At 34.7% G+C, this 14,414-nt stretch overlaps 1 protein-coding gene across 1 annotated transcript; it reads right to left on the minus strand.

Moving 5' to 3' along the window:
• Positions 1–6,752: 6,752 nt before the first annotated feature.
• Positions 6,753–11,225, minus strand: LOC141697068 (auxin response factor 9-like). Its single transcript, XM_074501265.1, has 14 exons — positions 10,913–11,225; positions 10,691–10,812; positions 10,451–10,546; positions 10,282–10,338; positions 9,699–9,851; positions 9,511–9,595; positions 9,303–9,393; positions 9,035–9,199; positions 8,813–8,926; positions 8,662–8,734; positions 8,422–8,575; positions 7,747–8,285; positions 7,447–7,634; positions 6,753–7,345 (listed from the first exon to the last, which is right to left on the minus strand). The coding sequence occupies exons 1-14, from the start codon at positions 10,956–10,958 to the stop codon at positions 7,210–7,212; spliced, it is 2,019 nt and encodes a 672-aa protein (XP_074357366.1). The 5' UTR covers positions 10,959–11,225; the 3' UTR covers positions 6,753–7,209.
• Between the last annotated feature and the right edge of the window lie 3,189 nt (positions 11,226–14,414).

Here is a 14,414-nt window from a genome sequence, read left to right on the forward strand (position 1 = left end):
GAGAGATTAGTTTGTAATCAGTTTTTATTAATCAATACAAAATTGTTTATTCTGTTGAGTACTTAATTCGATTTATCTGCATAAACTGTATTCACTGCCCTCTACAGCTGTATTAAGGACCTAACATTGAGATATTAACAATGTTAAAAAAATTAAAAAAGGAAATTATGATTTGTCACTACATTGCACTTTATTTGCTTGGTTGATTAGGCAAATTAAAATCACTAAACTAGCCCAGCAAGGTTGTGTCTAAACACCAAAGGCTAGAAATATATCAAAACTTTCAACTTCTAGGGCCGGTTTAGTTTATCTTTTAGAAGTAAAGAATTGGTTCTTTACATCATTTTATTATAGAAGTGTTTTAAATTATATCTTAATAATAAAAATTGAGAAATTCAACAGATATCAATGAGATGTTAGTATGTTACCCCTTGTCACTGCACTTGATCACTATAACTATTACAATGATAATAGAACCATATGGTATTGATCACTTATCACTTATGTTCAAGTATTCAGCATGGCAGAGTTATCTAAATAACTAGACAAAATATTTTAAATTCTTTTCATTTTTATGTAGTTTTCACAGTTGTGACATTATTTGACATTATTTGACTAAGTTTACAAGTTACATAGTAAATATCTATTTTTAAACCTCAGACATGGGACTACCATGAGTCCGTTTCACGATGATTAGACACAGCCTGATCTTTACGAATTTTTCTTTATTGGAGTATAAATAATTATTTATTAGAATTAAAATACTATATTAATTTAAATATGAATAATTATGGAAATTATGATATAATAAATAAATATTTGTTAATAAATAACTAATATAATCATAATAATATATTAAATATAATTTAATATTATAATACATCCGATTTTTACCCCGATTAATCCCCGATTTTCAATTAATCCTAAATCGATAGCTAGACCGATCTTTCCCGATTCCCAATTTTTACAATACTGAATTTGTATAGCAATATTGTGTAAAGAGTAAAAATAAAAAATTAAAGCACCAAAATGATGATTAGCAGAAGTATAGTTATGATTCTAGCTTCACACAAACTGTGCTTCAGTGTGATAATGATTTTAGCTCCACACGGGAACGGGTTAAGTATCACTTTGGTCACTGAAGTGAGTGGCATGTATCAAAAGGTTCACTGTAGTAATCGGGGTATCAGTTGTACCACTATAGTGGTTAGTAATGACAGTCCGTCATAGTTGACCTGTTGACTTGACGGAAAACGTAACGATTGCGTCGTGGAAGCATACGTGGACACACGTGGACACACGTGGACATACGTGAACACACAGAAGTTGTATTTGTTGAAAAAATAGGAAAATTATATTTGTTTAATAGATTTATACTGATATATATGAAAATATCGGGTCAAATCCCTCATTTTAACACGGGTGGGTAGCGAATTGGGGAAGGGGCGAAAAACCCTAATTTCTTGAAGAGGTGAATTTTAATCCAAGGTCGACTGATGTAAACGAAGCACGACTGTGAGGTATGAAACCCTAATTTCATTTCGATGATATTGTACATGAATAAGTTTAATTGAACTTTAATTTTATTTTGATTCAACATATGTTTTGTATATTATTTGATTGAATTTGGAATACTTGTTTTGTTGTGATTTGTGTTTCAGTATGTCTTCTTTCGTGACTATTTATCTGCATCACCATGGGGATTTGACCTCTCCTCCTAATGTTAGCTATATAGGGGGGAAAGTAGAAACCCTCCATAATGTTGATACTGATGTGTTTTCGTTCCGTGATTTGGATGATTTTGCCGTGAAATACGATTACGATCCTTCTGCATTAGTTTATTTTAAGTCTGATGGGTCTAGTTTTAGGAATGGTGTTAGTCTATTATATGATGATGATACTGTGAGGGAAATGGTAGAGTTGCACAAACCATATGGTAAAATCTCATTGTTTGTAGACCATTTTGAGCTTGATAATCTGGTTGACATGCCTACAACCCCTACAGAACTTAATAACAAACAACCTGAGAGTAATTTGGAAAATGAGGCTAATGGATCTAGTGAGGATGATCCTGAATATGATGCTGAAACTGAAAGTGAATCTGATAGCGATGAGTCGGATAATGGTAGTTTATATCTTGATAGTGATGAAGATGAAGAACTGAAAAGTATGAGGGTTAAGAAGAAGGACTTTAAGAAGAACTTGAATAATCCGGTTAAACTTCCAATAATTAACAGTGATGAATCAGATTTTAATTCTGATTCTCTTAGGTCTGAATCTTCTAGTAGTGAGGATGAAAACTGTAGGATTGGATATGTTGGCCCTCCTAATCCCAAAAAAAGGAAAAAAAGACCTAAGACCACCCATAACATTTCTGAAGAGGGATTCCACTGGGAAGTTGGACAGAAATTTGTGAACATTCAAGAGTTCAGGGACTTGGTTAGGCAGTATGGGCTGACACATAGGAGAGGTATACAGTTTATAACTAGTGATAAACTCAGGTGTCAAGTGTCGTGTCAGGCTGAATGTCCTTTCTACATGTGGTGTAGTAAGGACAAAGATTCTGAGAATTGCACCTTGAAGACCCTTAATCCCCAGCACCTCTGTACTAAACCCTACACTAACAAATTAGCTTCAGTTAAGAAGCTCTGTGAGATATATGGAGACAGAGTGAGGCAGAACCCACAGTGGAGGATAAAAGAGATGGCTGAGACCATAAAAAAGGATTTGGAAATAGATGTTTCCAGAATTAAAATAATCAGAGTGAGGAGAATGGCATTGGAAGGAGTTCATGATGCTTTGAAAGCACAATATTCTAGGTTAAGGGACTTTGGACATGAATTGTTGCAAATTAATCCTAGAAATACAGTGAAGATCTCAACCACCAGGTTAAATGAAACAGATCCACCTAAATTCAGAAGGCTTTATGTATGCTACCATGCACTCAAGGAAGGATGGAAATCGGGATGCAGACCAGTCATAGGGCTAGATGGTTGTTTCCTCAAAACAGTCTGTGGAGGCCAACTTTTATCAGCTGTTGGCCGTGATGGGAACAATCAAATGTTCCCAATTGCATATGCCATAGTGGAAAGTGAAAACACAGAGAGCTGGACATGGTTCACAGAATTGTTAAAGGATGACCTTGATCTTGGAAATGGCTATGGAATCACAATCATTAGTGACCAACAGAAGGGTTTGGAAAATGCACTGAAATTGCTTTTGCCAAGTGTGGAACATAGATTCTGTGTTCGCCATCTTTACAGTAATTTCAGAAAGAGGTAAATTTCTCTCTATTTCTTTTCTAATAGTATATGTATGTATGTCTGTGTATTTGGTGAATCACTAATCTACAATCTTACTTGTGTAGGCACAGTACTGATATGTTGAAGAGGCTATTCTGTACTGCAGCATGTGCTACCCACCCTGTAGCACATATGAGGGCAATGAAGTCTATTGAGAGACTTTCAAAATCTGCTCATGAATTTCTAAGCAAATTGGATCCAAAAGTCTGGACAAAGGCTTTCTTCTCTACACATTCACAAGCTGATAATGTTGACAATAATATGAGTGAATGCTTTAATGCTTGGATCATTAATGAGAGGTACACTTTATCAGAATTTTTATATTTTTGTATGCACTTTCTATTATCCATTATAACACATTACTGTCATACTATGCTATCCAGGTATCAACCAGTTCTTACTATGCTGCAAGAATTGCATTTCAAGCTAATGACAAGACTTAGAGTTAAGAGATGATATGAGAAATAGTGATGTCCATGTGTGCCCAGTTATTAAAAGAAAACTTGATAAACTAGTCACTGAGTCAAGAGGGTGGACAGCAGCATGGGATGGAGATAAGAAATACCAAGTCAAACAGGGGACCAGGGCAGTGACTGTGGATTTGGACAGGAGGTGTTGTGATTGCAGAGTATATGACCTCACAGGTATTCCTTGTGCACATGCAATTGCTAGCATACATGATAGAAGACATAATCCTATTGATTATGTCTCTGATTATTACAAAAGGGAAAAATACCTTGCTAGTTACAATTTCTCCATACAAGCAATGAAAGGGGAGGAATTCTGGACAATGCAATCATGTGAGGAGGTACTTCCTCCAGACATTCCCAAGAAGCTCAGAGGGAGGCCTAAGAAAATGAGGAGGAGAGAAGCTTGGGAAGGGGGTTCCAGAAGTCAAGCAAGTGAAAATGTAGGGGGCATCCAAAGATTTAGTAACAGGAGGGTAATGCATTGTAGTGTATGTGGTAGTGAAGGGCATAGAAAGAACAAATGTCCTAGTAAATCTCAACCACCTGTTGTGGAACCAACTTTGAGGGAAGAAACAAACCAAATTTTTGAAGAGCCACTCATGGAACCCCCTTTGAGGGAAGAACTTGTCATGGGACCACCTGTTAGAGATGAAGCTATAAGAAATGAGGCACCTGTCATTGAAGAAACACAACAATCATCAACTTCAGTGTCAAGGAAGCCTAGTATTATTGTTGGGGAATCTCAAAAGAGGGGAAAAGAATTAAGGAGACAGAAGTTGATGTTTAGGAGGCCTAGACCTGCAGAACAAGCACCTGAGAAACATGTTGACAAGCTAGCATTCAGAGTGCCAAGAAAGAAACTACCTTTGGTTTTAGACAACAGTGAAGATGGTAAGGATATGTGCTTGAGGGGAAATCAGTCAAGAGGCCTTGAAGATGCTGTTAGAGGTCCACTGGGTAATGTTGCTGTCTTTGAACCAATACCCCCTCACACTCCTTTCATGCCAGTTGGGTCAAGAACTTCTGCAAGTGCTGTAACCACATCTCAAGCACCAGCAACCTCTTCTAAGACTTCAAAGTCTTCTGCACCATCTGAAGCACCACCAAGGAGGAGTGCAAGGATGCTGATGAAAGGAAAATTCAACTTCAAAAATTCTGAAGATGAACCTGTCTTTCTAGGGGAGGATTAGAAGCTACTATGTTTATGCTTTCTATGTTTTAGACTTTTGTGTTATGTTCTAACTAATTTGCTTTTGCTATGTGGATCATTGTAGTACTTTTGTTAAGTTCCGGTGGTTGAAACATTTGCTATTGCTATGGTTGTTGAAACTTTTGGTACTTTTGTTAGACTTTTGTTTAATGTTCTAAATCATCAATTTTTGTCTGTCTGTTTTTTGGTAAAATTCAGTTGAGGAGACTTTATCATTACAAGTTAAAAACACTCAGTTACATTCATTACATCTAACAACCATAAACCTTACATAACATCCACTACATTCATTACATTCAAGCAGTCTCACAGAAGAGCAAAGCCAACAATACAACACTCACAAACATTAATATCTTCAACTTTTTTGACAGCTTCTTCATTTGATCTTGACCAGCAACAATTAACTCAAGCAAATCATTATTCTCAAATTGCAAAGCACTCTTTTCCTCTGTCTTTTTACCAAGATCTTCTTCAACAAGTCTCATCTTCTCCTCCAAAAATATTCTTCTATGATTCAACTCCGTAATCACAGATTTGGCTCTTCCAGTAAAGTCTGCATCATACCATTCGAAAAATTCACAACCTCCGGACGCCTATATTGAAGAATATTAGTTCATTTTTTTGAATATTTCCTTAATGAAAATCAACCCATACATAGCTAGATGAAAATAAATTGAACACAAATTTTACCTTCGGTTTGGAACACGTAAAAAAACGCCTCCCAGGATTATTCAAAGACCAAGAGGTATAAATTCGAGCTCTTATCCCACAATGACAACTTCTGTGCTCCCAATTTTTAACAGAATCGCAAGAAAAACTACCACTACTTTTGGCTATGGGACTTTCAATTGTCGCCATGTTGAGATGCTATATGTACAAATAATTGAATTCTACAAACTCTTCTCTCAATTTGGGGAAAAAACAAGAACCCTAATATATATATAGAGACTGTAAGTCTGTAATTACAATACTATATAGCCGTTATGAATGCCACGTAACCTACAACTATCCGTTACAATATACGTAAGAGGCCCATGTCACTGTTTTCCGTCAAGTCAACAGGTCAACTATGACGGACTGTCATTACTAACCACTATAGTGGTACAACTGATACCCCGATTACTACAGTGAACCTTTTGATACATGCCACTCACTTCAGTGACCAAAGTGATACTTAACCCACACGGGAACAAACCAAACCATGCAAGGAGTGGTGACGCTGAAAATGAGCTTAACCAGCGAGGAACATCAGGAAATGGGTATCAGAAAAGAAAACTAGTTCCAGAATTTCATCCAAGCTTAACCTTTGTGTTAGCTAGGGGTGACAGTTCCGGATTTTGAACGTATCAATAATCATGAAAATTTCATGTCATAGTACTTTCTAAAAACAGATAAAATGAAGTTTATTTTCAAAATAGAGTTACATGTTATTTTTCAGACTCTTATCTCTGTAATCATGTTCAGTTCTGAATCCTGTACGTTGTTACCACTCTCGCCCCCAGTAGTGGTGTGAGCCTCCTTTCATGAGTGCTAAACATAGTGTGCAGAAGTGGATTGTATGAGAGGTGATATTTTATATTTGAGCTTACTATCAAACGCTTAAGTTGGTCCAGGAAGCACCAAGAGAAATCTAACCCAGCCAGTGACTCGGCCTACTAGAGGCTTAGTCTAGTGTGCCATTCCTGGCATAATTCTTCTCTCTTAAATAGTTGAGCTTCTTGTATTCACAATTTGCTAGTAGAAACTTTGAAAAGAGCAATGGTAGAAAAGTTGAAAACAACTGGTTGCCTACCAAAATCAAACGTTTATATATACACAGATACATGTCCAATAACAAACTACCATCTCACGTTTACCAGAAACACCCTTATTTACAAAGATAGTAACTCTTAAGTTCACTAAACGTCCCGAAAACAGTAGCCTTTCCTGATCTAAACCTTGTTAATCTATCGAGCTTGATCAGTGGAACTGCCAATTAGCATCGCACAGCTATTACTCACCTGTTTAGTTGTAGGAAAGTTGGGCTAATCGTACCAAGTGCCCACGATGGGAACTTCATGTTAGCCACCAGTATTTATCTCTTATCGAGCGATCTTCAAGCATACTGATACACTGCAAACTATATAAAACTTTCTCCAACCCCTTTTGGGGGAGGGGGAAGAGCCTAGAGTAGAGAACAGACAACAAAAAAACAACTCAAAATGGAAAGCAAGGCCTAGAACATTGGTTACATTGCACTGTCCAAGCTAAAACCTGATACTTCGTGATCAGTGGAAGATATAGGTAACTTACTTCCCACCCTCATTTTCTTCACATCTTGACTTGAGCAGATCAAAATTCTTTTAACCATATCGCAGAATTCCCTATACAAACAAGTAGTTGATTTGAAGTTATTATATTAATATAGTAAAAATATGTAGGCCAAATGACCAATTGCTCATTTAGATTCCAAAGAAATACTTACTGCCATGGATCATCGCCCATAAGCATCATATCCCCCTCATCGTCTGTGAAGACAATTTCCCATTGATCCCGAGGATAAAGTTGACCCTTGATATCAAACATCTCTTCCAGTTCACTTATTAGTTCATCATATCCCTTTAAGACAGACAAATCCACTGCACGTCCCACTGCCATTCCCTGCATTTGAACCTTTACAAGGCAAATACTATTTCAACCTCTAAACTTGTGGAAAAGCAATAGACCTTCCATATAATCAGATATCATATTGTTAATTTTCATATTGGCAGTCTAATTATTTTACCTTGGTATGACTTCTGGTGGAGCAATTCTGCTTGCTTTGCACTTCCTTAGGTGATACTTGCAACCCGTGATGTTTCACTTTAGAATCCTTCGAGAGGTCAGATATTTCTTCAGAATCACCACCATCAGCGGTTTTGATGAACATGTTTGCTGGTGGTGTCAAGGGAGTAACTTTCTTAGCTAAATCTGTTGAACATTTTAAATCAAATCCAAACAACCTGCAACTAGCGACAGCGTTAGACTTCTTCTCTTCAACCGGGAGAAGCAATGTGTCACTGTATTGGTATGTTGAGTTCTGATTTGTAAAGCTAGGTTGAACCGACCAAGCAGAAGCACTTTTGCTATCTTCAGTTTCATCAGAAATCTTATTCCAAGGAGTTCTGACATGAGTACTTTCAGTAGTGAAATTCGAATATCTTGATGATTGCATAGGCTGTCTATAAACATTACTATCAGTCCTCTGCCCTTCGAGATTTACATTTAATTGGCTTGAATCATGCAAAGGATTCCAGACAGCAGATACTGCTGTAGAATTCGGTTCTACAACACAGTAGTACAAGAATCATGACCAAATGAATCTTGAATAATAGAAACAGACAAACTGAAACCTAACTGTATAACAGGAAAGGTGACTGACAAACTGAAATCTAACTGTATAACAGGAAGGGCGTCTTACCAAGAGCAGAAATTTCACTTGGTGGTCGCGGTCGTTTATTCTTCGTCGGGGCAGTTTGACTAAGGCTAGGAGGCACAGAAGCAACAAAAGGCTCTATCTCCCAAGGAGAAACCCTTTCTGGTCTTGCAATTGATGCAGGTTCATCCCATTGAACCTGAAAAATAGAAATGAAGGGTTTACAATCTGTTTTAATTTTTTCCAAATTAAGAAATTAAAAAAAAAATATATATATATATAGACCTTCAGTGATCTCCATTTAGAACATTCCCATTGAGATGATATGTCTTCAACTCCAACAATTGTGCCAGTAAATCTGATGGAACAAAATAGATCAATACCACAAATACATTATAAAACTTAGAGCACAGACAGTTGAGGGAAAACTAATTACCTTCTTTCAGGAGATTCTTCTCCCTCAAACCGCATCTTGAATCTGACGCCAACCGTATATCCATTTTTCAAAGCTTCCAGATATTTGTTTAAGCCAATGATGAACTGACTAGTCCTACAACATATTTCAAAAGAAGTTATTCGAGTAGTAGTTACCATAGTGGATCAATCTTTCACAGTCATGAATATGATATCCAATCCTAAAAGGGGAGCTATGCCATACCTTGGCTTGTAGAAAACAACAAAGAGAGTCTGCGTTGTCACAGCATGAGATGCAGTAGCAAGCACTCCAAGGTGCATACTTTGACTTGAAATTACTGAAGAAGGCATGGAGCTCTGCTGTTGCGCATGACGTCGAACACCCACTCGCAATTCTTTATTCTCTCCCCTGCAATTTACTCTATTTAATTAAAATGATTTATAAAAATTTCTATGAACATATATATGTTTGGCATCATTAACTAATCAATAAGAAGGATACTAGGAAATACCTGAGAAAAACAAAAGAATCCCCAGCGACTAATCTCTTAGAAGTAACAAACGTACTCCATCCTGTTGTAAGCAAATGTCTTCGTGGTTGACCTGGTTTTTGTGCATATCAATTTAGCCGTGGAAGTAGTATATTACTTCATTTATACAGAAACGGAAATAACACTACACTATAATCACAAAACATAATATTACAAAAGCAAAGTTCACCTCTAAATATATGTTTAAACCTCCATTCAGTTCCATGAAGATCCTTGGCAACCAGCTCCTGTGTGGGAGTTGTCTGGGTCATGTCCTGATGACAAAGAAAATTAATCATACTGATTAAGTGAACAGTTCTTGGAAGACGATTCAACTTAAAAGAACATGAAAACTTGAAGAGCAGTCAGTATTATTACCAGGGGAGGAAGGCACTCGTTTGCGTGTTTACGCAGAACCGAAAATCCGCCATGGGTACTTGTGTCTGAGGCTGTTAAAACCTTGCAGAAAGAGTGCACGGTTGTCCTTGGAGGCTCGGGATGACAAGAATCAGGACTAACTGGCTCAGTTTGCTGGAAAGAATATACATAACTACAGATCAACTTTGACCATATAAGCAAAACTAAACATCCATCCAACAAGGCAATTTCAGTTGTTCTAACAAAAATTAAAGAGTACGTATCGAGTTCTTGCATCAGATCAAATCAAAAAAGAAACTAAAGATCAGGATAGATTTGCAGAATCTGCTAAACAAATGTATATGCACAGCTAACTATTAGTCTATTACCGACTGAAGAACTTCTAACATACCTTTAACAAGGCAATCTCAGAGTATTTATCCAAGTTATTATTAGATTCAGACAACAAAGCAACTAAATATCAACTAATATACTTGACTAAAAACTAACTTAGTACACAATTTGAAAAACCACAGACATAATCTAAACAAGCCAATTTCACTTTTTCAAAAAAACAAAGAGTATGTAAGTTCTAATTTCTTACATCAGATTCCGGCAACAAAGTTATCTGGGCGTAAACCTCATCCGTTTCTTGTTCAGCCTACAAATCAAAACCACCAGGACACAAATTAAGGTTTAAACATGCATAATTGTGAACTCCTGAACCTAAAAAAGTTCAGACTAAAAAACAACAAAATAATGCAAAACCATACCTTTAGCTGAACATGAACAACTCTACAAAGGATCTTGGGAGAAATCTTAAAAAGTGGAATCCTGTGATTCAGTTCTTGATTTGTTGATGCCTCTAACTACAAGTCAACACATACTAAATCAACAAAACAACCAAAACCCAAAACATAAAAACACATAAAACCTCAACTCTTACCATAAAAATCAAAACTTTACAAAACCAAAACAACCAAAAACAGAAAGATCTGAACTTTACAACTCACTTGTTCCATGTGACCCTGAGGAAAATAATAAACTCTTTCTCCATTTCTTGGAATATCCACTAATGGACCAGCACAAGCCTTCCATAACTCAGTATACATATCTTCACTCCCACCATTATTACCTGCAAAAACCACCATAAAAACTCAACCAAAACACACACAAACAAACACTACACACACTAACAAGAAACTTAAATTTTATGATGACCCTTTTGAGCTAACCTTGAGATAAGACATGGGTCTGAGAGATAACACCAAGATTAGCCATGAATAATCAAATCAAGACCCAAAAGTTGTAAAGATCCAAGCTTTTAAAAAACCCAAATCAAGAAAAAAGCATTAGTTATGGTAATAAAGAGGGAAACTAATAAGTATACAAGTTAAAAAGCAGTGAGAAGCAGTTACAAAACAGCTTGGAACTCAAACTATGTTGTTTCTCTCTCTAAAAACGTTTGTATGTAATAATGTAAGTATAGTTTGTCACACTAGAATGCAAGGGAAATGAGAAAACGCCGTTACAAAACCCTCAAGACAAGTTAATATACACACTCTCTTATGGGGGTATCTGTCTATCTATCCCTTGGGTTTTTAGCTTTATGGGAGTTAAAGAAAAGCATCATTAATAAACTAAACTAATTATAGCTTTTAATCTGATCCTTCTTATTATTCGAATCTTTGGGAAAGTTAAAAATTTATTTGTTTTTTACCAAAAATTTATTTTTCTTCAAAAATTTACTTTATATCATATTTAAGTATACTTAAAATTCCATTATTTTTCGAAGACAACACTGGAAAATAATCCATAGTATAATATTAAATGTGAAATATTAAAAATTTCATTAATTATCTTGTCATCTACATCGACAGTTATATATTTTATTTAAAATTGACAGTGATCACCGCATATAACCTTAAAAACAACTATTATAAGGCAGGTAAGATTCAAATTCTACGATCATAAAAAAAAATAATCATGTATAACATATGTCATATTCTAATAATTATAATATATCTGATCAACTTTTTCGATACTAATAAGCAATAACATTACCAAATAAACGAATGATAATAGAACTCACAATTTATTATTGTACATTATATTTTTCGCTATATCAAAATTTTATCAATTATAAATCAAAGTATTTTGCTCTCAAAAATCATTATTGACAATTTTACTTAGGACTCAATACTTGTTCGATAAACTTTATATATTATATTTTATAATTTTAAATATAAACAACGGTGCATAATGTATATCTGATCAGACTTGTGTCCTCCACACAATTTAATGTAAAAAATACTGTTAATATATCCTATGTCCTCCCTCCAAATCTGCTGTAAATTATGGTACAGGATCTGCTGCACTAATCCGAATAAATTTACTAAGCACCATCGCAGGTAGAAATTTTGTGCAAATACTTGACCAATGAATCATGCTTTATGAGTGATCATTGCATCACAAAAGATGTATGATCACGATCGGCAAATGGGTGATCACAACTAACCTATGAATATTATTTTATTTTGCAACATTTTGTTTTATCCCATGAGCCAATATCATTGATTATATATTTTAATCCACTAATCGTGACATTTTCATTTCTTATGTGCATCATAATTTCCTCCTTGTATTTATAAATTATAATTTATTTTCATATACAAACAATAAAAGTAAATAGAAAGAATATTTACGTCTACGTATCAGTTGTCGACTACAACAAAACGTACACATCCTAATAATATATTTACGTCTACGTGTCATTTGTCTGTCATAATAAATATGCACAGCATGATAATGAAATCATAAATTTTTGAATAACTAGAAAAATAACAAATTTTGAAAATTAAACTGAAAATTTATTCTTTAATTGAATCATGAAGAATCATTTAAATTAAAAATAAATGGAATTTAGCCAAGAATTAAGATTAGAACCCGTCGCTGTCTTGGCTGTGCTATCGGAGACTCTGGGGAAGTAAATTCGGAAATAAATTATACTCCCTCAGTCTCATTCATTTCTCTACGTGTACTTTTTGCACGCATTTTAATGTTCAAATATCATTTAGTTGTATAATATTTTTTGAATTTTTTAATTTTTTTCTGAATAAAAATTTAAACATTAAACTTTTATTCAGAAAATAATGATTTTAGAAAAATATTATATAATTATACGATATTTGAACATTGAAATGCGTGCAAAAAACAAATGTAGAGAAATGAACGGAACGGAGGTACTAACAGTTATGCCTTCAAATTTGAGAATTGAGAATTCGATCAATTTTTCGTCCAAGTACAAATTTAAATTAGAATGTGTTGACCTCTAATTTTTAGTACTCCCTAAATTTTGGTACGAGTTAACCTAATTTTTGATACTGTCTGACTGGAAACATTTAATAATCAATAAATATTATGTCAAATCAAACCAAAACACATTTATCATATATTTTAAAATTGTTGGTTGAGAAATTACCATGATAAGTACCTATAAATGTACTCCCTATGTCCAATTAATTTTTATACACTTTCTTTTTTTTATGTCTTATTCAATTTTATATATTTCAAATTTATCATAAATAGTAAAAACTACATTCAATACTTACTTCCACTACATTTATTTTATTCACTAAATATTAATTGGTCTCACCACTTTACCCAACTGTATAATTTCTTTTCATTAAATTATATACTTTTTATTTCTGTCTCATCCTACAATGTTACCAAAATTATCAAAAATAACATGATTTTACTACTATATTTTGTCATCCGTGCTCAAATCATTTATATATAAATGACCGGCACGAGGGAGTAACTCCTTTTTTTCTCTTTCGGCTCACTTTCGGAAATATAAATTTTCATATTAAATTTCGGTACTAAACGATGCAGAGAGGGGCACATTTTATAAGCAGTGATAATTGCAAGTTGACGGTGCCTAGAAGAGTGTGATGTGCCGTCACCGTTAGCTGCCGTCTGGTTGGTTGTCTGCTCCGCGACAAGCAACAAGGCTTGCTCAACCCCGGCATATAATTTCACCATCTTTTTATCATTTTTTTAAATTAATGTTTCATTTTTTACCTCACAGATTTGAATTAATTACAAACATTGCCATTCTTTGAACACAAGGTGGGGTCACTTTGAAGACACTGCATCTGATGATAAGTTAAAAGCTTTCTTCCTCTGTGACCGGATATAATGAAATTCAGTGGTCCTCTTCTGCACATGTCATCACTGACTGTACAGCTTGTGGGACCCCCCCACGTGTGTAATGTTACGACTCGAAATTGTTTGTTTTTTTATTTTGATTTTTGGACGCTTAATATTGCACCTCACAATCCATCGCACGAATTCGTTTCATAAATGTACCAAGTTATCAAATTCCGTAAAAATAAATTACTAATTTAAAGAAATTGGTTGTTAGAAATAGTTTAGATACTCCTAAGTAACTTGATAAAATGATGTAGCTCTGCTAATTGTTGTTGCCATTTTAGGGCTTCGATCCCCTTTTTCATTACATAGGCAAACATCATAACGTTCTAGATCGGTAATTTGATTTGATATATTTAAAATGTTAAAATAAATAGTTAATAGTTAATATTCAATGTCAATTTTCGCAACTTATCCCGGGTAGGTTACTGATTGATGTCCGGAACTTTAGGGTTTATCATACTAAAGCTCCTTTTGAAATTATCGTTAAAATTGTTTTGTGTTGTAAGAAAAAGTGCTATAAAA

Source organism: Apium graveolens, chromosome 11 (assembly GCF_009905375.1).
Source record: "Apium graveolens cultivar Ventura chromosome 11, ASM990537v1, whole genome shotgun sequence".
NCBI classification, from domain to species: domain Eukaryota; kingdom Viridiplantae; phylum Streptophyta; class Magnoliopsida; order Apiales; family Apiaceae; genus Apium; species Apium graveolens.